Source organism: Arvicanthis niloticus, chromosome 2 (assembly GCF_011762505.2).
Source record: "Arvicanthis niloticus isolate mArvNil1 chromosome 2, mArvNil1.pat.X, whole genome shotgun sequence".
Lineage (NCBI taxonomy): Eukaryota > Metazoa > Chordata > Mammalia > Rodentia > Muridae > Arvicanthis > Arvicanthis niloticus.
The window spans coordinates 77,373,887-77,399,657 of record NC_047659.1 but is presented as its reverse complement, the minus strand read 5'-3'; the positions used below and the strand labels follow the sequence as shown (position 1 = coordinate 77,399,657).

The window sequence follows — 25,771 nt, the reverse complement described above, 5'->3', positions numbered from 1 at the left end:
CCTCCTCCCTCCCACACACAAATTATGTACCTGTTACAATTACTGGACCTACAATGACACATTATCCCTCGAAGTCTACAGTTTATAACAGGGTTCACGCTTGAACATTCTATGGGTCTGGACAAATAGCACCACAAAGAGTATTTCCACTACATTAAAAAGTGTCCCATGCTCTCTTTTCTCCTCTGATTAAAAAAAAAAGAATATTTAATTTTTAAGAAACAGTCAAATTGTCTCCACAGCAATGAACATTCCTGTTGCTACCCATCCCTGACAGTACTTGCTGCTATTTGTGTTCTGGATTTTGGTTATCCCAACTGAAGTACAGTTTTCTTTTTGATACTTTACTTTGCAGTTCCTTCATGGCTGTGATGTGGACCATCTTCTCATGTGTGTACATGCCACCTGTCTGTGTATCTTTGGTAAGGTTTTTATTAAGATCTGTGATGTATTTTTTATTTGGGTTGCTTGCTTTTCTCTTACTGGGTTTTAATATATCTACTTTTGTATGTGATGGAAGCCATCTGTATCAGTAGTGACTTCATGTAGGTCCAGTAGTAAATATTTTCTTCCTGACTGTGGCTGGTCTTTCACTATGTTGATACAGTGAATGCCCCACACTGCTCCAGTGTTGTTCATTGATGGGGATGTTTCCCACCTTCAGTCTGGGACCTTTTGTGCTCCATGTCCTCTGTCCTCCTGATGAAAATGTTGTTCAAATGGCTACGACTTATTTATGGATCAATAGATACACATATTCACAACACCAAGAATTCTGTTATCTTTCATCAATGTGACTGGGTGAGGCATAAGAACATTAAGTTTCAATAGTAGAAAGAGAACTTACTAAATATGTCTTCAGATCTGCCAGAAACTTTAGTGTCTTATTGTCTATAAAACCAGTAAGTTTAGCCAGGTAGTGGTGGTGCACACCTTTGGGAGGCGGAGGCAGGTGGATTTCTGAGTTCGAGGCCAGCCTGGTCTACAGAGTGAGTTCCAGGACAGCCAGGACTACTACACAGAGAAAACCTGTCTCAAAAAACCAAAAAAAAAAAAAAAAAAAAAAAAAAGTAAGTTTAAATTTAGTGAGAAAACAGTGAAATAGAGCTATGGAAGTCACCTATCTCTTTAACTGCAATCCAGTTTTATCACAGGCTACCCATCTCTTGTTCATGCTTCTAGAGAGTCAATGAAGCCAACTTCTCTTCTCTTTTATTCCTATCACAGAGTAATAATGGGCACACTCTATTGTGGGGAGCCGACAGAAGGTGGATATCATCCTTTCAGCCATCTTGAGCCATATACCCTGACCAGAGACTTGTTTACAACAGCCTACAACAGCTGAGCACACTCTGATAACATCTTGCTTTAGATACCCAGGATTTTCCCTTGGGTGTGTGACTTAAGGGCGTGACTTAGAAATGAGACATATAAAAGGTAAGAAGCAGACAGAAGAGTTCAGTATAACTTGGAGTTAATTATTAGGCATTAGGTAGAAGACACTTGGACTAGAGAACTACTAGAACTAGGTAGTAGGCATTAGGCACTTAGCACTTGGAACTTGGAACTTGGAGGTACTAGGGACTATAAACTAGGGACTAGGAACTCAAGACTTGGGACTTGGAGAGAAGAAGAGAGACTGAAGAATAAATGGGATTGAATCACACTCTGTCTGGTCTCCATTCCTCGAGTCCCGTCCTCACTCTCTCTCTCTTGCTGAACCCCGACCCACGGACCGGAGCAGCTTGAGGCAGTACAGGCTCTAACAATTTAGCCCCTAAGGCTTTTGGCAGTGCGGGTTCCAACACTGATAGAGCAGTCCCGGACATTTTGGCCCCCAAATGTGGGGCAGCTCAGGCCACAACACTCTATTATCCAACAAAAATGATCTTGTTTGGGAAATACTAATATAGTTCAACTTCCTCATCTAACTTAAAGGAAACTGAAGTTCAAGAAACATTATATAAGAAACAATTAATCCACAAAATCATCAGCAAAATTATCTAGCCCTTTGGACATAATGTTTTGATAAGGAAAGTCTGATTTGTTAAGTAAATCCTCTCTTTGAAATCAACTAAGTACCATGCTTATACAGAAATGAAACACATTCAAATAAACAATCTATTATAATAAAAAACATTTCTTTCTTTTTATATTTTAGTGTTTGGTTTTCTGTTTCAGCTTGTTTTGGAATTCAGTGGTTAGAGCCCCCTGGCTATGAGCCCCACAATAAAAGGCACTATCTGATTATTTTTGGTGCCCAGTTCCACTTACAAAAGGATAGAGGAACGAAACTAAGTAACCAGAATGTAAAGGAACAGGGGAGTTGCTCAATGTTAAATGGTCTTTGCAGTGTGGGTGTGTGTCAAATCCTTACCTGATTAGGAGCCTTACCTAAGTTTCTTCAAGTTGGGGTCGAGAAATGAGCCTCACAGGGACCCTACTCTGCTCTACTCTGTCCATGTATCATGTTTGACAGATCAGGTATTGTGTAGTATGTCACCTGTACTATGTCACCATCAAGATAAAACATGTCCTTAGACCTACCTATTCAAGAGTCAGTCATATGAAGGAATTTCTTTTGTTTTTAAAATACTCCATATTATCCAGATAGTTAGGTAGTGTATATGTGAAAACAACTAAAAAAATCTAAAAAGAATAAATTACTTACATCAAAATTAACATACTTCTTGTTGAAAATATTTTAGTTGAAAAATGTGGTACTTTTTTTGAACAGATACCAAAAAAAAAAAAAGTAAATTAAAAATGTAAATTAGGACCACTAATTAGAAAGAATGTTTTTAAAATAGCTACAGTGTTCATGGTTTCTACTTTCTAAGTTACATGAACACTTTTTTTTATCTTATAAATAATCAGGAAAAAATTCCCCTATTGAGATTTATTTTTAAATTAGGAGTTTTACTGTACAGCACAGGCTGCCCTGTATATCAATCTCTCAAGTGCTACAATTACAGAACATGACATCATATCCAACTAACTGGGATCATTTTAAACTGAGCATCTGCAGTATGGTAAAAAAAAAAAAAAAACAGGAAGCTCACAGCTTGAAAGATAATGATGGATGTCAGCATCAACATCTCGCCACACAGTTACTTCATACTGACAAGTTTAAAGGCATTCAGCCTTGTTCCGTAACTATAATTGTCCTCCATTCTTTGTAGGTAAATTGTAAAATATAAATTAGGGCCACTGCATGGGTCCCCGTGAGTCCCATTTCCTGACCCCAAACACTACAATCAATATACTATTTAACACAGTGTCTCCTTCTCCACGGGCCCAGTGTGCTACCAAAGAGAATATACTAGAATCAGGACTTAACACCTTCTCCTTTGATACTACATCAGTTTCTCAAATCATTCTAAATTTTAATTCACATTTTTGTTTGTTTATTTGTTTGTTTAAAACTGAGTTTCTCTGTGTAACAGAGCCCTGGCTGTCCTAGACTCACTTTGTAAACAGGCTGGCCTGGAACTCACAGAAATCTGCCTGCCTCTGAATTCCCAAGTGCTGAGATTAGAGTTGTGCTGTACCATGCTAGCTTAATTCACTTTATTGCTTTTTTTTTTTTTTTTAACAATCATTTGTTTCCCTAGAGATTCATTGGCTTTTTACTGTTGTAGTTCTAACAAAAATTCCTTGCCACAATGGTTTTCAACTTGTGAGTTGCATCCCCTTTGGAGGTCAAATGACCTTTTCACAGAGGTTGCATAAGATCATCAGGAAGCACAGATATTTATATTACAATTCATAACAATAGCAAAATTACAGTTATTAAGTAGCAATGAAATTAATTTCAGGTTGGGGGGTCACCACAACATGAGGAACTATATTAAGGGTCACGACATTAAGAAGGTTTGGAACCACTGCCTTACTATAGGATAACTATCTTCCAGTCTCCCATTCAGTCTTTCTGAGACATGGAACACATTCTCTTCTTTTTCTTGAAAATAAGTCTTAAAGTTAACCAACATTTTGTATTTAATTTTTCTATACTTTGTTATCTCAAAATAACAAAAGAAGTCCAAAATTGCCTAATACCTTGAAAAGACTCTCAATAGCACTAATACAACTGTGTAACAATTTGGAAAACATGAACTGTGATAAATATCTCATGCTGTGCTATAAAAATAAATTCACAATATTAAGATCTAATATAAAATTGAGTATATAGACGGAATAAAACATGAGTGAGTGGTAATTTAGAGTGGTAATGCCCTTCCCCTATGCCCTAGACCTATGTCCTAGGTCTAGGGACACGTTTTGCCTTGATGGTGACATAGTACAGTGACATACTTAAATTCCCAAAGCCATAAAAATATAAGCTTATTCATGGCAAGAATTAAACAAAAGGACAAATTAAAAACCTAAATCAAGGCAGGCATGGTGGTGCATGTTGTTAATTTCAGTCCTCTGGAGGAAGAAGAAAGTAGATATCTGTGAGTCTAAGGCTAGTCTGGTCTACATAGTGAGATGATAGACAGACAGACGGAAGACAGACAGCAAAGAAAACTACTTGAAACTCTTACCACAGGTAAGAGGTTTCTTTTAGTGAAATATACAGAACCTGTGTAGCTGAACTGACTAACATCAAAGCACTCCCTAACATCTATGGTTTTACCCACAGATAGCCCCTTAAGGTACAGAGCATATTTCGGAAGATGAAGCAGAAGATAAGAGCTGGAGGATCGGAAGAGAAGCCGTGAGATCCCATCTTGCAGGAAGGACACTGTCAAAGCAACTACAAACTCAGCAGTTGTGCATACTGGCACTAGATCCACAGGCTCTCCTAACAATCAGTGATGGGGCAGGGGAGAACTGCAGGGCCCATCTCTATACTGTTAATCTGTTGACAACTGACAGATTTTAGGAGAGGAAAGGAATGATACCCAGGTGAATATCCATTATATCCACCTGGCTCACCAGGCTCTGATAGTTCAAATCTCAGATTGACAGTAAATTCTGTGGGACAGTAAACAGAAGCACAACTAGAAATAGGAAAAGAGATTTATTGGAGGGTGTTTGCTAGGGTAGGAGGGACATAGGAGAGACCAGGACCAGAATATATAGGCACATATATGAAATCATGGAAGAACACAATTTACTAATTAAAAAGAAGAATGAACTCAAAAAAATGAATAGGTAAAAATTCCAGTGATAACAAAGAAATACAGGCAAGAAAAAAAGTAGTTCACAGAAAAACAAAAACAAAGTCTTAAAATAGTTTCTGAGCAATGTTTCACATTTTTCAATTATAAAACTTCACCCCTAATACTTTAAACATTTTTTCAGAACAACGGCATTGTTCTATACAACTCTAATACAAATTATACCCATAGAAATAGTAACAGTAATTCATATAGTCTAACAAATAGTCATATCCAGATCTCCCTAACTGAAACCTTAAGTGTTTTTATGGCTGTGCCTTTCTTTGATACAGGATCCAGTCAAGGTTCATATTTTGTGTATAGTTTCTCTCTAAGCAAAAGTGTATTCCACCCATACATTTTTTCGTGAAAATGAATTTTTTCTTTTGTGATTCAAGGTATGTATGTAGCCAAGGATGACCTCAAACTCATAACCCTCCTGCCTCAGCCTTCTGAGTGCTAAAATTACAGATGTGTGTCACTATTAACACTGACAATTTTTAATATTCCAAGTTTTGCGGGATATCTCAAATTATGACTATATATCCTCTGTATTTTCTATGAAACTGAGAACAATTTAAGGGTAAAGCTACAGTTTCTTACTCTTTATATTTGTAGAAAATAAAGAATTCACGTGTAGCAAATACTCAGTTAATGATAGAATTTTTTGAGAGAGTCTCATTGTTTCTTCAATGTTAAGTTGGCATAAATTGCTGTAAAAAATTACACAGATAAAGTTTCATGTTCCTTATAATACAGTAACACTGAACCCATGGAAACCATCATTGCCAATGTTATAGTTAATCATCTACTTTGTTCTTTGAAACTGAACCCATGGAAACCATTATTGCCAATGTTTATAGTTAACCATCTAATTTGTTCTTTGGGACTGAACCCATGGAAACCATTATTGCCAATGTTATAGTTAACCATCTAATTTGTTCTTTGGAAGTAATGTTATCTACATGGTAATACTTTGAAATCATGAAAACATCTTCTGCAACAACCTTTCAATTTTTACTTCATTTTATTTTTGTAGGCTTCTGAAGTCAAAAATCTTTCCCCATTTATGCTCACTTCTGGATCCTCTCCATTAAGAAAAATGGCTCACAGCAGACTTTCTATGAACAAGTACTGAATAAGTTACCAGTAGCCAAACACTGTATTTTCTATGAGACTGGACAATATAAAGACAAAGACTATAATTTTTTGGTCTTTATATCTGCAGAAAATCAGACTTCACATGTAGCAAATATTCAGTTAATGCTAGAATTTTTTTGAGACATAGTCTCTCCATTATGTAGATATGCCTATCCTAGAACTCATTATGTAGACCAGGTTAGCCTCAAATCTCTGCCTCCAAGGTGCTAAAACTTTAACTTTTAAAGACCACAGATAAATTATAACATATAGGCCTTACTTGTTTTCCCTCACACAAGAAATATTTAAAACTATAGTTATGTGCTCCTTATGGTACAGTAAGACTGAATTCTATTGTGGCAGTTTGAATAATAATGCCCCCCCCAGACTCAAATGCTTAGTCACCAGGAGGGTGGCATTATGTGACAAGAATTAGGAAGTGTGTCATTGTTGGACTGGGTATGGCCTTATTGGAGTAAGTGTTTCACTGGGAATGTACTTCAGGTTTTAAAAGCCCAAGCCAGAGCCAGTCTCAGTCTCCCTGCCTATGAATCAGGATGTAGAACTCTCAGCTACTTCTCCTACACCATGTCTGTCTATGTGCCACCATGCTTTCCACCACAATTACAATGAACTAACCTCTAAAACTGTGGGCAAGCCTCCAACTAAATGCTTTCTTTTATAAGAGCTGCCTAAGTCCTGGTATCACTTCACAGCAATGGAACAGGAACTAAGACATCTATATTACTATAACAGATATGAAGGCTATATATATATACTGTATGTATAGGTGTATTCTATTTAATATATGTATATGCTATTTAAAATACAGTATGTATAAAACAAAATTCAAATTTCAAATTATGGTACCCATGCAAAAGTCTTATGTAACTTAATGTTATATAAATATTATTAGCTTTGCTAATCATGTTGAATGGTGTTTCATCGACAATGCTAAAATAGAAGATTGATTTTTAAATGGTAAGTTACTTTACCTGCAATGTTTTTAATGTTTCCTTCAATCCTTCTATTTCTTTTTCTTTGATTTCTGTAGCAAGTTTGTATTTTCCCTTTAAGTTAAGAAAAATCACACTTTTAGTGTAAATATAAAAGAAGAAAATAGAACTCAAGAGCCAAAACCTGTACTTTAAACCTAACACTTCACAGATTTTAAACTTGTGTCTACATGAAACATAATATTTCTAACAGCCTTTGAACATCAAAGTACTGCAATAACCTTTATATAATTATCATAAAATAAAATATTTTAACTATGACAACTCAATTTATAAGAACACTTCTAAGAGACTCTACATATTATATAATTATTAAGTTCTTACATAGAATATCAATCATCTCTCAGAATTTATAAGGAACTGAGTCTTAAAGACCCTCTATAAATAACAAAACCTCAGGATGCTGAGCCCATATATGCAGAATGGCATAGTGTTTGCACAGAACTTACACATACTCTCTTACATACTTCAAAGTATCTCCAGATTACTTACAATACTTAATACAAAAGAAAGTCTATGCAAGTAGTTGTTGTAAAGCATTGGTTATGGAGTGATATCATGAATAAAATCTATGTATCTAGCATAGAAGCAATTTTTCTTAACTAATATTTTTAATTAGTGGCAAGTTGATCCATGCATGCAAAACTGTGAATGAAAAGGGTAAAATGTTTTCTAATAATAAAATATAGGCGTATTTACATCGGGAATATAAAGATAAGGGAGAATTTTCTTTAAAAGTATCTTGCTTTAGAGTATGTCTATAAATTAATATTGTAAATTCTACATCCATTGCCATAATAAAAAAAACATATGGGAAAATATTCAGTTCCAGATAAGTTTCTTGATTTGTTAGAAGTTCTGTCTCCTCTCCCAATTGGCTAGCAACCAGATGCAAGTCACCTCAATAATTTTACATTTAAAGCAGGTGCCCCACTGAAAAGGCAGTAGAGCAGTGGCTCTCAGCCTTCCTAATGCTACAAACCTTCAATACAGTTCCTCATGTTATGGCGACCCCCAATGATAAATTATTTCATTTCTACTTCAAAACTGTAATTTTACTACTGTTATGAATAATAAATACTGACATGCAGGATATCTGATATGCAATCCCCAAAGAGGTAGTGACCTGCAGGTTGAGAACCATTGCACTAGAGCATGGGATGGCTCATAGAAAGAAGTAGAAGGGAAGAATGTCAGTTTGGGTGCTGAAGAAGCCTGAATTCTAGCCCTAATTTTCCCATGTAAAGTCATCCCACCTGTTAAGCTTGAATATTCTCAATCATAAAATCACAAACATCAAATGACAAGATTACCTCAGGTTCTTTCTGTTTGTAAGATTTTAATCAACCAATATTTTCCACTATTTTATTACTAACACTTTTACTATAGTGAACAATGATGATAAATTCATTTAACTATATTTTAAGTTATTTTGAAAATTAATAGCTACCTTTTCTTCTTCCAAGGCATACATCTTCATTTGCAGCTGGTCAGTTTTTAAAATAAAAAACAAGTAAGTACATTTTAAACAGTGATTTCTATTGATTAGTATGAATATCAAAGCATTTTATACTTCTTTATTGATTTTATACAGTTTGAGCATGTTCTCATATTCAGAAAATACAAATATATGAAAGAGAAGGAGAGGCAATCACTATAGCACATAAATAACTAAATCACTTAAACACCAATCATTTCTTTGAAGTTTGGTTTAACCTTCCAAAAATCTTAAATATTTGAATGTTTTACTATACACTTTTAAGCAATAGCATGTATCATTTTCTAAAGGTATAATATTATGAAATCATAGCATTTGTATTTTCATGAGTAGTAGTTATATCCTGTTTGCTTAAATACTTACGATAGTGAAATAAAAATTACTGTTATTTTTGAAATGTTTTTTTAATAATTTATTTTTCTTCACTTCAAATCCTGATCACAGCCCTCATCTCCCTCCTCTCCCCTCCCAGTCCCATCCTTACCAATCCCTTCTGTCATCCCCTCCCCCCCGTCCCCTTCTCCTCAGTAAAGGGGGATTCCCCCCTTGGGTACCACCCCACCCAGAGACATCTAGTTCAAGCAGGACTAGGTGCATCCTCTCCCACTGAGGCCCAACCAAGCAGTCCAGGTAGGAGAAGGGGATCCAATGATGAGGAACAGAGACTGAGACAGCCCTTCCTCCATTTGTTAGGGTCCTACATGAAGACTAAGCTGCACATTTGCTACAAATGTATAGGGGGTCTAGGTCCAGCCCCTAAAAACTGTTATTTTAAAACAGCAAGATGAAAGTGAATATTTCAAAGGAAAAAATAAATACTCTAACCAGCATTAAGGAGTTTAGCAATATTTTTTCTTTGAGACATCTCTATCTCTTTTTCCACACTCATTTACATTCAACAGTTCTTTACTTAAAAATAAACCAGGGCTACAAATGCAGCACAGTGCTAAAGAGCTCTCCAGCCGTGTGCAAGGCCCTGTGATCCGGCTCTAGCACTGTAAAGTAAGCAAGCATGAGACTCTGAAGATGTCTCCTGTGCCCTGCAGCTATCAGGATGTTCACATGGGCCCAGGCTCTTGTGATGGCAAAAATGCAGACTTCTGCAGTCTAGAGAACACTGTGTTACACTTGGGTTTCTGCTTCCTTACTCTTCAATTAAAACTCTTAACTAGCTGGCCAGTGCTTTTAATCCCAGCACTTGGGAGGCAGAGGCAGGCAGATTTCTGAGTTCGAGGCCAGCCTGGTCTACAGAGTGAGTGCCAGGACAGCCAGGGCTACACAGAGAAACCCTATCTCGAAAAACAAACAAACAAACAAAAAAACAAACAAAACTCATAAGTTGTGTTAGACTTACTTCAAATTAAATGAATAAAGTTTTCTTGTTTAAACCAGCTCACCCCAAGATGTATATTATCACTAACCTCAACCAACTAGTAAAGTTAGACACACAGGTTTACTTCTTCATGTGTGTTTTTCTCCACACACACACATGTGTATGAAAATGAAGATGAAAAAGAGAGAAAATACTGAGGACAGGGGGAGATAAGGAATAACTTCCAGAGGCTATCCTGTATCTCAGGGTACTTTCCTAAAGAGAACAGATCAATCTGAGAAAGTCAAAAATGACAGATTTCAACCTAATGAGGGTATAACTTTTATTTCTTTACAATATTTTAGTTTCATTTTATTTTTCAATTACTGATGGTTGCTACTCATGGTGGCTTCAGCAGATAGCAGATAAGAATAGCCTCTACTCTCCCTCCCTTACATCTTCTTTCTTTTGTTTTTTGTTGGTTTTGTTTTGTTGTGGTAGTTTTTGTTTGTTTGTTTGGGTCTCTCTATGTATACCTAGCTGGCCTGGAATTCACAATATAGACTAGGATGGCCTTGAACTCACAGATATCCATTTGCTTCCACCTCCAGGACTAAAGGATTGTACCTCCATGCCTGGCTTCACATCTTCCTCTTAATATATCTAATTACTGGTGAATTTAATTAGTGGTGAACAATGCATGGTTCAACCAACTGACTTTAGTAAAGAGGCAGCATGGGAAACATGGAAAAGGTAAGACAACAGCATACTGTTACAAAGGGAGGAGGGTGAATGAGCATGTATCAGAATTATTTAGGACAGATACACCACCAAGAAAACACTTTCTTCCAAATTTCTCCATACTACTATGAGTTAGAAGGAAAAATAGTTTTATTTCTTGCTTTCCATAATATTCTCAATTTTGTTTTCTGTGTGTTCAGATAATAGTTTATCATAATACTTATTGCAGAAAGGAAAATATAAAATATTCTAATACAGTGTTAGTCTATCATCATGAAAATTACCTGATTTTTAAAAACTCCCATTGCTTCTTTGTGTTGCTTTATTAATGCTTCCTTTTGATTCTCAAGAGTCTCCTATTTTAAAAATTATGAGAAAATTATGAGAAGTTGAAATGAAGTCTAGTAAGTTTTCTGGTTTTTAATCTCAATTTGGTTTACAATTAAAATAAAAGTTAACCACAGGAGCCTAGGGAGATGTCTCAGAGGTTAAGGACACTTGGTGCTCTTACAGAGGACCTTGGGTCAGCATCCATGGCAGCTCAAACCATCGGTAATCCCATTCCAGAGAATCATATGCCCTCTTCTGACCTCTGTGGGCACTAGGCATGCATGTGATAGACATATACATGAAGACAATTATACAATGACACTTATAAAATAAATATGAAAATATTGTAAAGCACATTTATTTCTACTTGTTCTCTTAAACTATGACTTCAATCAATTTAATTATCTTTTGGTCATAGAATTGCATATAAATTTTGCTTTCACTTGCTTCTTCATGATAAAAATACATCGCTTTTAAATTTTTTAGACTCTAGATATAGCTGACTCCAAAGCTTTCTTCAATGCCAAGCCAGCCATGGCAAGTCACATCTGTTTATAGCACTTGGGAGGTAAAGATTAGGAATTCAAGGCCCTTCATGGGTACATAGAAGATTCGAGAATAACCTGAATTACATGAGACACTGTTTCAAAAAGAAGGAAGGAAGGAAGGAAGGGAGGGAGGGAGGGAGGGAGGGAGGGAGGGAGGGAGGGAGGGAGGGAGGGAAAGAAGAGAGAGAGATGGAGAGAAAGAGAGAAATTCTAACTAAATTTATTAAAATTGGCAACTCTAGAACACAAGAAGAATTATAGTCTTGGGGCTGGGATTTCCACAGAAGTGAATTTTTTATCTAAGCATATATAGTTAATGACATTTACTTCTTCAAGTTCACCAAACTACTTTTGGAAAACCAAGGCACAGTAAAGAATTTCATTTTGGGGCTGGAGAGATGGCTCAGTGGTTAAGAGCACTGACTGCTCTTCCCAAGGTCCTGAATTCAATTCCCAGCAACCATATGGTGGCTCACAACCATCTGTAATGGGGATCTGATACCCATTTCTGGTGTATCTAAAGACAGCAACAGTTTACTCATATACATGAACTAAATAAAAAAATCTTAAAACAACAAGAACAAAAACCAAAAAAACTCACTCTATAAAATTTTTTTAAAAGAATTTCATTTTTTCTTCCTCTCTCTCTCTCTCTCTCTCTCTCTCTCTCTCTCTCTCTCTCTCTCTCTCTCTCTGTGTGTGTGTGTGTGTGTGTGTGTGTGTCTCTACCCCTACCCCCCATCATTCTGTATGTGTTGGGGATGTGATCAAAAGACAACCCAGGTGTTGGTCCACCTTATTTGAGACAGGGTTTCTTGTACACTGCTTTGTCTTCCCAGCTAACTGGCCATGAAGGTCTAGGAGCTGTCCAGGCTGCACTTCCCAGTTTCACTGGAGGAGCACTGGAACAGCAGGCATACACCATCTCATCTGAGAATCTAAACTCAGGTCCTCATTCACACACAGCAAGCACTTTACCCACTGAGCTATCTCCCAGTCTCAGAAATTTTTTATTACATATATACGATCCCATTTTTCACTCCTCCCTTTTTTGGGGTGAAAACTGTATGTCCGATTCTTTAGGCTCTATATTTAACTTGAAGTGAGTTAAAATATAAATATTTTAGGCTGAAGAGTTGGCTCAGAGGTTAAGAGCATTGGATGTTCTTCCAGATGTGCTGAGTTCAATTCCCAGCAACCACATGGCAGCTCACAACCATCTGTAATGGGATCTGGTGCCATGCAGACTTACATGAAGGCAGAACATTGTATATATAATAAAGAATATATATTTTATTCATTAAAAATTTAAAAAATGAAATATTTTAATCAAAGTCAACAGGCTACAGAGATAGCTCAATGGTTAAGAACACTGCTGCTCTTCCAGAGTTCCATTCCTAGCACCTACATCCAGCAGCTACACACTCACTGCCTGTAACTTCAGCTGCAAGGGATTGAATGTTTTCTTGCCTCCATGGTCAATGTACCCATGGGACTAAACACACACACACACACACACACACACACAAGAAAAACAAGCAAGCAAATCAATAAATTTGCTCTTGATGTGCAGGTAACTTCAGAAGAGGAAGCAGAATGAGTCCCAAGAGCCAGAGGGCCAGGACACCTGCTGTAAGATACTGTATTCTAGATGTGACAGAGAAGCAACACCCATGAAATACCAACAGTCTAGTTGCCTAAACAAAACTGCATGATAACCACACCAGTTGACATAACAATGTAGATGGAGGAAATTTCACAATAGATGCTGAGGAAGGAAGAACCAGTTTTCTCCAGGAACAAATTCTCTGAACAAATTCTCTGATAGTGTTGATCCCAAGGGGTCAACACTAAACACTTTTACATATGAGTGACACTAACTGACTAAGTAACAATAATAAAAAAGAGGTCATAAATTTGAAAAGGGATGGAGGGACATAGGAAAAGTTAGAGAAGAGAGGAATGAATGGAAGTTATGAAAATGTAGTACTTGGGTATGAATTTCCCTAAAATAAAATATTTAAATTTTAAAACAAGAAATTGCCCTTGAGAAAAAAAAAATCATACCTTCAATTTTTCATCTTATCCTTAAACTTACAAAAAGAAATTGCTCTAAGTATTCAAACAATTCTTTCCCTCAGAGTCAATGATACCTTTATATAGTGTGGTATCCCTAAAATCTTAAAAATTTATCTTGTTCTAACTTATAAATTACCCTAAGATCCCCAAATTTAAAAAAAAAAAAAAAAAGATGGTCTACTTTATGGAGCCCATCCATACCACATCCATTTCCTTAAAAGAGATTTCTGTGAGATGTTTCCTGGGGAAACAAACAAACATCTACTCATTCCAGAAAGAGCATCGGTGGCATAGCAAAAACCAATTCCACTCAAGTCTAGTTTAGTGAACCATTGACTTTAACTGTGGTTATTTGTAGGAGTGTGGGTAACTTACAGATGGAATACCATTGAAAAGAAGTCCCTCCACTCCCAGCAACTGTTAGTGACACATATACACCCTCAGAAGGAGGAAGTGTCTCATGCTCTACTGGTATGCTGTCTTGTAATCTCCCCAACTTTCACAAGGGGATATCAGTAGGCCCGATCTTGTGATTAGTCCTATGAGGAGTCACATATGGCTGCTCTGGTTTCGAGATGGCAATGGTCACATCATGCCTAGAGGACAGAGTTCCCCAACTTCAACAGTTTCCTCCGGCTCTTACATTCTTTCTGCTTCCTCTTTTACAATTTTCCCTGAATCTTGGAGGGGGTAATACTTGTGTAAGATTATTTTAAACCTTTATTTAAGGCTAAACTTTGGGTGTCTGTGACAAAGCAACAATCATTTGTTCTCAGTAGTTTGACTTTTATGTCTCTAAGGTAATCACTGCCCACTGCAGAAAAGAAACTTTCCTGACAAAGGCCAACTGCAGTAGTAATCTCTGGGCATAAACAAAAAGGTTTGGAAAGCAAGCTAATCATACTCATCATATTCATGAAAACTTCACTATTAGCTTCCCTGCTGAAGCCTATGTCCTTCTCAGCCACACCTTTTCACCCTGGCATACCATACTAAGTATATACGCCTTCCTGCGAAGCAGACCTAAACATAATCAAAACACATTTGTTTGCATCCATAATACTTGTGCCACTCCTTGCCAGTGGGCACATCTTGCCTGGCATGTTGATAGGGTAGCACACAGGACTGACTGTGAAAACATTCTCTCCAACAGTCTGCTTGGTGCCTTTTAACATTACAAAAGCAGGGAAGGAGATTCCCTTCCCTATTCTGCTTTATTTCTCCATGTTCTGCAACCAAAAGTGCAATATGAGCAGAAGCAATTTTACCATGTACCACAGAGCTGACAGCAGATGCAACAGTCTCCATTGTTGGTGGGGGCCTCATGACCCTGGCCAACAAAATCTTGTCTTCTGAATAATCTTTCCCAAACCCACAAAGTGCCTTCTGCATTTAAACTCCCTGGGTGATATTTTCACATTTAAAGGCACACACTCTTGTAAGACTTTCTCAGTCACCTGGTTGAGTTTCTACTACACTTTATCCAACCATAAGACTCCCAAGAACTCCCATCTGTGCCCGTATGATGTGCATACTGATCTGCCATCCCTGCTCCTTCGGGTGTGCCTGCACACATTTAAGATGCTTTTCTAAATCAGTAAGCTACTCAAAGAAATTAGCAATACATAAGACCTTTTTACAGAAGGTAAGCTGGGTCTATTTTACCTGCACTGCTCTTTTATTTTGCTGCTGCTGCTGCTGCTGTTGTTTTGACTCCTGTAGTGAACTGTTCCTCTTGCTTAAAAGCCTTCCAGGGCTTAAAAGCACTGAATTTGGTTTCTTGTTATCTTAAATAAATACTTCATTCTTCACCCAAATCTTGTCCCTTTTTCTGTTTTTCCTCCTTTTTCTCATCCACAAACCCAACTTATATACCAATCTAATCCACCAGAGCCTCTTTTGCATAATACAACTCATCAGGCATCTTAGCATGGCCACAAACACCCACACACACCCATGCTAGCCAGCACCAGGCTTCCTCCTTCTTAACTACCAGAAAAACACAGTCTTCACCATCTTGGTGACCTGGGTATCACACACCATTTCCCTCAAGCCTCTTTCCTTGTTCTTGCTTTTCTTTTCACCTCACTTTCCAGTTCTTCATTGTTAAACTCTTCATGGGTTCCAAGATTTTGGATTCCATATGAAGCTATTTAACACAAATCTATTTTGTACTTTCTTTTCCTTACACCTCACCCCAGCTGTATGAATGGTACCAGGACTTGCTTCTTATATTATACCATAGCAGATGGCATGTGCTCTCCCATCAGTGGGCCAAGTCTTGGGAGAACATCATGCCATTGTTGTGATTTCAAGATGGCAACAGCCAGGTCATGCCTGGAAGACAGCTTTTCACAACACATACAACCATATATTCATACATACAACAGTTATACTATTCATTACCCTTTTATATGTTATTTACTTTATATTCATAGATATACACATATTGGTACTTATTACATATATTTAAGGACTTAAATGTAATAAAGTTTTAAATGAAAAATGACCAGTTGAGTGTAATGGTGTATACTTTAATCCTAGCACTGGGAGGCAGAAGCAAGCAGATCTCTGTGAGTTCAGAGCCAGACTGGTGTACACATCAAGTTCTAGGCCAACCAAGAGTATACAGTGAGACCCTGACTCAAAAAGAGAGGAAAACAAATCAAATACACTAATGTGAGACTGCACAGGGTTCAAGAATATTTTGATGATTAGCAAGTTTTATATACAATATATCTCTTTGAAAGCTATTTATAATAAACTGTTGCTCACATAGAAACTTTTAAAAAGACTGTTAGTCCTTATAATTCAAAGGAGGAGAAATTCTAACAGTCTAGTCTCTAAGTAATGATACAAGCTGATTGCTTAGGCACTCTTCTAAGTTAAATCTAAGTTTAATTTTATTTGTTGACATGTAAGTTTTCAAACTGAAATAGGAAACTATCAGGCATACTACAACAGTCTCCACTGACCATTTTTACTATGATTCCTTAACAGAGATAAACTAACCAAGATGACAGAACTTATCTTACTCAGCAAAGCTTGCCAGTTATCAGAAGTGAGTTAACATTATCATCAGGTGTGCTTCTGGAGATATCTGTGATTTCAGAATACTGAAGAAATAAAGACGGTTTAGTACATCAGCAGAAATCCAAATTGTAGAGTCAACCATTCCAGTGTTCCAATGACTATTGAGGATGCATATGTACTAAAAAGGATGTCAGAAAGGCCAAAGCAAACGCCCTGGCTAACCTTCATGATGCATGGTCCTGAGCTCTGTAGTACCGGAAAGCCAAATCTTTTGAGAGATTTTTAAAGTCTATTTTGAAATGCCCACAATTGGCTTCACACTATGAAGGAAGTATAATTGTAAATTACACAAGGAAATCTCTTTCAGGACAAACACTTGGTGGCACCAGAGGACCTTAGTGGAATTTCTCCAAAATTTTTACATGAAATTACCCATCCGAACAAAGACTGACTAGAAACCATACTCAACTGTAGCACTAACAGAAGTTTCACTAAGACTGCTGAAGCTGTCTCCGGTGATACTTCCTGTGTCAGCAGAACCCTCCTGATTAAACTGTCATTCTTGTGAATCCAAACCTCAGCTCCTGTAAATAGGCTTCCTAAAATTAGCCCTAGAAAGGGTTCTGTGTTCTCATCATTGCCTACTTCTTCCCAGGATTGGCTCAACCTTGCCATGGAGCTACAGTTCTGAGAGTAAAAAGATTTTCTTGAATGTTTCTAAATAGGCTCTGTAGTGACACAGCACTCACTTTATCAACATTTGTATTAGAAAAACTTGTAAAGTCTTGTGGCTAACTCAGAAACTCTGTCACCGGTCATCTGCAGTCTTAAAGAAAAACAGTAACTAGCACTTCAGTGTTACTCATGCTCTCCCACTGTCTCCACCTTTTCAGACTGTGATGTTCCACAGCTTTGCATGCATGGGCTTTCGCCATGCTAACTTGTTAGAGGTTGTCCTACAAAACTGGCTGTTTCTCCCTGATTTGAGGCATTTCTTAGCTTCAGAAAAACCCAGTAAAGTACTTCAATGGATTTATTCAAAATCATATCAACACTGAATGTTAGTACATTCCTTCTACATGATTTAAAACTCAAAGATATCTTCTAGAAATTACTCAAAAAAAAAAAAGAAATACCTAGAAGCCATGCTGGAAAATCAGTTGCTTTGGCTTTTAGAACAATAGCTAAACTCCAGGGCATATCTTTGGAACTTCTAAATTAACAGATATTAGGTTTCACTCTCCAATACCTAGACTGCCATGCTACCAAGAGATTCAAGAGTAGAAAATACTAAGAAAACTTTAGAAACAGACTGTCTTCAGAAAATAAAACAACTCTCAACCAAAAGAAATAGATCAGGAAGATCCATTATAGTATATACTAAGCTATACTATATTACATATCCAAAACATACAGTACAGACAGCCTTTCCTACTGGGCTTGCAGAGATATCTAGGTCAAGAATCAAGAAATTAGAACCTGTCTGACATAGTAGTGCACACCTTTAATCCAAGCATTCAGGAAAAATAGGTAGGTGAATTTCTGTGATTCCAGGCCTCCATGGTCTACAAAGTGAGATCCTGTCAGAGAGAGAGAGAGAGAGAGAGAGAGAGACAGAGACAGAGAGAGAGAGAGAGAGACAGAGACAATTAATCATAAGATGAGGAAAAGAGGAAGAAGAGGAGGAAGAGGAAGAGGGAAGGGAAGAAAAGAGAGAGGTGGAGGATAGAGGGGAAAAGGAGGGGAAGAAAGGAAGGAAGGAGGGAGGGAAGGAAGAAAGGAAGGAAGGAAGGAGGAAGGGAAAGAGGGAAGGATAGATCAACAAACTAAGACCTGAAAGCCAGCTTTGACCAGCTACCTGTTTTGTATGACCATTAAGCTAAGAATTCTTTTCAAATTTTAAATAGCTTAAAAGAAAAAAATCAAAAAAGGAATAACATCTAAGCACTCCATGGATGTTAAATAGCTGTGATGGAAGACTATCTGGTCCACAATATCTGAAATATTTACCATATGGTTCTGTACATAAAAACCATGTGGACTCCTAATCTAGACCATCAGAGTCACCAACTGCAATACTTTATGAGGCTTCTAATTCTGTATGCATGCCTGAGTATTTTATTTCCTCCTTGTTAGCAATCCAGAACCTTCAATGAGAAAATGCATTCTATTTCTTAAATGACATCTCCAATGTCATTAGCCTGAATATTGTTTTCTGAGTTCTTGGCCACCTGTGGGAGGAGTCAGACAACAGATTGAAACTGTGATTTAGAGATGGCTTCTATTCTCTAGGCTTAAATTGGGTGCTCTTACCTACTAATTTATAAGTAATCTACAGTGCAATAATGATCTTTTCCTTGGCATTTTTCCATGTTTGGCATGTCAAATGTAAGACTCAAGTTTAAATATTCTTTTATAGATACTATCCTAGCTAATGAACCAATAATCAAAAAAGACAGGAAACACACACAGAGTATATATTGCATATAATATATAACATAAAAACATATATCATATATAGTGTAAATATCCATCTCCAGAATCAACCATATCTGCTGCCATGACTTCATAAACAGTATAGGTCTGATTTATTACATTCTAAATAATAATGGTCTCCTCCCCCAAGTCAAGCTGAAGAAAGAGTACTAAGAACTAAAATCTCTTAGAAAAAAAGAAAAAAAAAAAAGAACAGAACATTCAGAACTAAGAAGTTCTGAGAACATCAGTCTCAAAATCATTTTGTGTTAGAAAACTTGTTCCTAATAGTTTTTAATAAGAACATTTAAAAAAACAATAAAACTGTGTCACAGTTTTGGACCAATGCATAAACTAAGATACTTGCTTACTTGGGCAAATCCCTAGTTTATAAAACAATACTTCATTCTCAAAATTGGCTTCAAGATCCTCACACTGTTACCTTGATATTGCACCACAAATTTGTCAATCCTAATCAATCCCATGATTTAAAACTATACCTAAAAGACATTGGAGCCTAAACCCAAAACCCTCTCTCTATTCTCATTCCCATGAGCCCCTTTTGAAAACTGGAGACTACAAAATGTTCTCACTATGATGTCCTAATAAATACAGCTGTTTTAACAGGTTGTTTGATGATATTCTGATCAACACAGCTCAGTACTTCTTATTCACACTGCTGACAGTGTAGGACAGTTTCTTCATTTATACACGTTTGTAAAGCACTATAGGAACCTGGCTTTATTGTTCTCCCAGAGAAACCCAGCTTTAATACTATTTATTTACTAATCTATTATTCCTTATAGACCTGAAAGTTACTTCTATTATTAATTAAGTTACTATATGTATTTGGCTCTGTTTCTGGGCTCTACTATGGTATGTTTACTAAAAATATATTCCTGTATACCACAATGCTATTTTAACTTTTTAAATCTTTATTTGTGCACATATGTATGTGTATGTGTGCATACATACATGTGTGGAGGTCATAGGCTGGGGAGTTGGAGGGCTGAACTCTAGCATCAGGTTTGGCAGTAGGTGCCTTTACCAGCTAAGCCATCTCACTAGCCCTACTGTAATTATTATAGCTTTATAATATGTTCACGGATCAAAGTCCCAGTACATCATCCTCTTTTTACTCCAATACTTTCCAGGCTATTCCTGTATATTTATTCCACACATGCCTTGGAGTCAGCCTAAGTACTCCCAAACATGCTCCTGCTAGTTTTAAAAGAATTACATTACATTTTTTGATTTAGTGAATTACTGAATTTTAAATTTTTTATGTGTTTGAGTTTTTGCCTGCATATATGTCTGTGCACCACTTGCATGCCTAGTACCTGCAGAGGCCAGAAGAGGGCACTGGATCTCCTGGAACTGGAGTTACAGACAGTTGTGAGCCACAATGCAGGTACTGGAACTGAATCTGGGTCCTCTGGAAGAACAGTCTCTCCAGCCCCTCCTATTCTAAATTGAATATTGTTGATTCTTACTATCTGAAAAAGAGATGTATCCAGGTGCAGTGGAAAATACCTCTAGTCCCAGCTCTTCAGAAAGCTGAGGTGGGAAGGAAGATCACTGGTTCAAAACCAGACTAGATGCAGAAAGACACAGTTTCAAACAAACAAACTCAGAAACCAAGCATGAGTTTCATTTTAATATCAATATTAAGTTTCATTTTAATATCAGAGTTCAACTTGTACTTAGTATTCACCTGTTTTCTCTGTCCACATATAGGACTGTAGATCTGCTCCTCAAATAATTTACCCTTGTTACTTCCATATTCTGTACAACTACATAGGCCAGTCTTACCTTAAAATTTCCCATAATTTCTAGTAAAATTTAAACTCTGTCATTGGAATTCTTTGTCTTAGATATTACCCTAAAGGAGAGGACTCATCACCTTAATCTTCATTCTTTGTGTTAATTTTACTTTGATAAGAAGGTATAGGAAGTGCTATCATAAATGCTATAATGCACTTGAGATTACAGATTTGTATTTGGTTACATGATACACTACCACCCTGGGGAAACATGGTTCTACCTCTTAGCTTTCAGTACTTTCAAAAACACTTATTGCCTTCCCACACTAAAAGATTTGTTAGATGCAAACAGAAGTTTTCAGCAGACTTGTCTTTAGGGTAATATCAGAAAGCTTTAAAATTCTGAAGCCACAAATATCATCAACAATTTTGGTGTGAACTGTCCTGAGCCCATATTTTAAATGATGCACTACCCCCAAATATATGTAAGAAATCTAAAAATTAATTTTGTTGTAGGAATTAGAATATAAGAGTTACCTTATTTTATTTTATGTATATAAATGTTTTGCCTGCATGTACGTATATATATACCATGTCCATGTCTGGAGCCTGCAGAGGCCAGAAGAGGGTAGATCCCCTGGAACTAGAGTTATGGATGACTGTGAGGTCCATCTGGGTGCTGGGAAAAGAATACAGGTCCTCTGTAAGAGCAGCAGGTGGTCCTGACCAGTGAGCTGTCTCTCCAGTCCCTGGAATGTATTTCAAGGATGCTGAAGATGATAATTTGGGAGGGGAGTACTTACCTTTTGCCATTTCAGTTCTTGTGTCTCCATAATAATTTTAGCAATCTGCTCTTCATATTGAGTCTCTGCTTCCTAAATTGAAAAGAAAAAGAATGCTATGAAAATTAAAAGTTAAAGCATTTCATTCCAGTTCTTTCTAGAGAGACACTCAAAGGAGGGAAACTTGGCATTTTGCAAATTAAATGTATAAATCCAACAGAGGATTATGGCCCTATACCAATAGAGTAATCTCGAATCTGGCTAGAGGTTAGGAATGCTGGCACACACCTTTAATACCAACACTTGGGAGGTAGGGACAGGTATACTATATCTTAGAGCCTGATGGTCTTAGTTCAACCCCTAGACTCTCTGGAAGTCAAAGGGAATAATGTACTCCACAACGTTTTCTTCTGACCATCACACACATGCTATAGCATGACCACTCACACAACAACAACAATAGAAATTCTTTAAAGAAAAAAATGCACTGCCTTAATAGAAAGATAATCTTTCCCTGAAGCTTCCGAACATGCATGCCCTATTATCTGATTGCCATAATGGAGTTACTCACACTCTCTAAAAGCAGTCACTTGTGGGAGAGTACTTCAAGAATAACTACCAGGATTATTTGGCTCACACCAATAAAAAGTGAACCCTAAGATAGACCTAGGGTTTCTCTAAAATAGAAAGCAGGAAGAAAATGCATGCCAACAAGTGACAACATTATATGCTACATGAAAAATGAAGCCAGTATTAGAATCTCTTGCAGTAATACATTATTATAGTTAAAACTGACTGGCCAGAGATGGTAATACATACCTGTTAACTCACCTACTCAAGAGGCAGACAAAGGATTTCAAGTTCAAAGCCAGGTTGAGTAACAATGGAAAACTTATTAAAAAAATAAATACATATATGTGCATTATATACTATATGCATGTATTTCTTCCCAAAACAGCTGTGTTAAAATGCCAAAGAGGGCTGGAGGTGGCTCAGTAGTTAACAGCACACGTTGCTCAGCAGAGGACCTGGGTTCAATTCCTAGCACATACACGGTCCCTCACAATTAACTCCAATTCCAGGACATTAGACATCCTCTTCTGAACTTCAAGAGCACCAGACAAAACACTCAAACACATAAAATAAATAAATCTTTAAAAATATTTTAATGTAGAAGATAATGCTTTCATCATGTCAGTATGGCTATACTATTTTTAGTAAGTACACTGTAAGATGTTATCATGATATTGTTCTTGGATATATATATATATATATATATATATATATATATATATATATATTGATTGATCCAGGAGATAATTTTAAAATAATAAGACAAGGACTCTTATTATTTTAGCTGAAGAAATGGAGAAAGCAAAAGGATAGTTTCTTAGTGCCCTAGTTTGCTATCTAGTGTTGTGATAAACAACATGACCAAAAGCAACTTGGGAGAGGAAAGGGTTTATTCAGCTCAAGTTTATATTCCAGCAACAAGAAATTGGCCTGTGACCATGTCTGTGAGGCATTTTCTTAATTTAGTTGATGTAGGAGAGTTCAGTCCCCTGTCAGCAATAACATTCTTGGGTCTGTGGGCCTGGGCTGAATAAGAATGGTAATGAAGCAAACCAGTAATCAGCATTTCCTCATAGTCTCTGCTTCAGTTTCTGCTTTGAGTTCCTTCCCTGACATTTTTGGTTTGGTCACTGTATATGTATAGATTCCCAGGTAGGGCAGTCTCTGGGTGGCCTTTCCTTCAGTCTCTGCTCCACACTTTGCCTCCATATTTCCTCCTGTGAGTATTTTTCCCCCTTCTAAGAAGGATGGAAGTATCCACACTTTGGTCTTCCTTCTTCTTGAGCTTCATGTGTTCTGTGAATTGTATCATGGGTATTCCAAGCTTTGGGGCTAAAATCCACTTAGCAGTGAGTGCATACCATATGTGTTCTTTTGTGATTGGGCTACCTTACTCAGGATATTTTCTAGTTCCACCCATTTGCCTAAGAATTTCATGCAGTCATTGTTTTCAATAGCTTAGTACTCCGTTGTGTAAATGTACCACATTTTCTGTATCCATTCCTCTGTTGAAGGACATCTGGGTTCTTTCCAGCTTCTGGCTATTATAAATAAAGCTGTTATGAACATAGTGGAGCATGTGTCCTTGTTATATGTTGGAGCATCTTCTGGGTATATGCCCAGGAGTGATATAGCTGGGTCCTCAGGTAATGCTATGTCCAATTTTCTGAGGAACCGACAGACTGATTTCCAGAGTGGTTGTACCAGCTTTCAATCCCACCAACAATGGAAGAGTGTTCCTCTTTCTCAACATCCTCACCAGTATCTGCTGTCATCTGAGTTTTTGATCTTAGCTATTCTGACTGGTGTAAGGTGGAACCTCAGGGTTGTTTTGATTTGCATTTCCCTGATGACTAAGGATGTCGAACATTTCTTAAGGTGCTTCTAGGCTATTCAATATTTCTCAGTTGAGAATTATTTGTTTAGCTCTATACCCAATTTTTAATAGGATTATTTGATTCTCTGGAGTCTAACTTGTTGAGTGCTTTGTATGTATTGAATATTAGCCCTCTATTGGATGTAGAATTAGTAAAGATCTTTTCCCATTCTACTGGTTGTCGTTTTATCCTATTGACTGTGTCCTTTGCCTTATAGAAGCTTTGCAATTTTATGAGGTCCCATTTGTCAATTCTTGATCTTAGAGCATAAACCATTGGTGTTCTGTTCAGGAACTTTTCCCCTGTGCCTAGGCATTCGAGGGTCTTCCCCATCTTCTCTTCTATTAGTTTCAGTGCATCTGGTTTTATGTGAAGGTCCTTTATCCACTTGGACTTGAGCTTTGTACAAGGGGATAAGAATGAATTGATTTGCATTCTTCTACATGCTGACCTCCAGTTGAACCAGCACCATTTGTTGAAAATGATGTCCTTCGATGCTCACAGCTAACCACTGATCTGATCAAGGGTTTCCCAATGGAGAAGTTAGAGAGCAGACTGAAGGAGCAGAAAGGGCTTGTGACCCTATGAGGAGAGCAACAACCAGAGCTCCCCAGGGTCTAAACCACCAGCCTGGGAGCACATAGGGAGGGACCCATGACTCCAGCTGTATATGTAGGGGAGGATGGCCTTTTCGGGCAGAGGTGGGAGATTCTTGGTCCCATGAAAGACAAACACAGAGTTGGGGGGAATGTAACGATGGGTAGGGGTTAGTGGGAGTGGGGGATAGGTGGGGGCACAGCCTCATAGAAGCATGAGGAGGGGGGATGGGATACGAGGTTTCTGGGTGGTGGGGGGAAGTGGGGTAAGGGGATAAAATGAAATGTAAATATAATACTCAATAAAATAAAATTAAAAAAAAAGAATAGAAACTCTGTAATCACAAGCTGAATGAAAAGCAAACTAGAAAAAAAAAAGAAAAAAGAAAAGAAACTAGTGAGAAGTCTTGACGTGATTCAGATTTTCTTCTTTGCTGTGGAAACCCTGTGCTAAGTGTGACATGAGGCTCGACTTTCACGTGTAGGAAAGATTGCTTATGGGCAACAGTGTCATTTTCCCATTAAAGTATTTTTTTTTTCAAAAAAAAAAAAAAAGAAAGAAAGAAAGAAAGAAAAAGAAAATGCTCTTCTTTTTCCACCGGATGGTTTTAGCTCCTTTGTCAATGATCAAGTGATCAAGGTGTGTGGGTTCATTTCTGGATCTTCAATTCTATTCCATTGATCTTCCTGTCTGTCTCTGTACCAATACCATGCAGTTTTTGTTACCATTTCTCTGTAGCTTGAGGTCAGGGATGGTGATTCTCCCCAGAAGTTCTTTTATTGTTGAGAACAGTTTTTGCTGTCCTGGGTTTTTTGTTATTCCAAATGAATTTGCAAATTGCT

General features: G+C 37.2%; 1 protein-coding gene across 2 annotated transcripts in view; it reads right to left on the bottom strand.

Annotated features, from left to right (window-relative positions):
• Positions 1-25,771, bottom strand: part of Ccdc73 (coiled-coil domain containing 73) — a 111,667-nt gene that overhangs the window by 54,198 nt on the left and 31,698 nt on the right. For both annotated transcript variants that reach the window (XM_076929369.1, XM_076929368.1), the window contains 4 exons: positions 21,904-21,975; positions 11,157-11,228; positions 8,772-8,807; positions 7,301-7,375 (listed from right to left, as the gene is read on the bottom strand). In XM_076929369.1, coding sequence (XP_076785484.1) covers positions 7,301-7,375; positions 8,772-8,807; positions 11,157-11,228; positions 21,904-21,975 — 255 coding nt within the window. The remainder of the gene's footprint in view (positions 1-7,300; positions 7,376-8,771; positions 8,808-11,156; positions 11,229-21,903; positions 21,976-25,771) is intronic.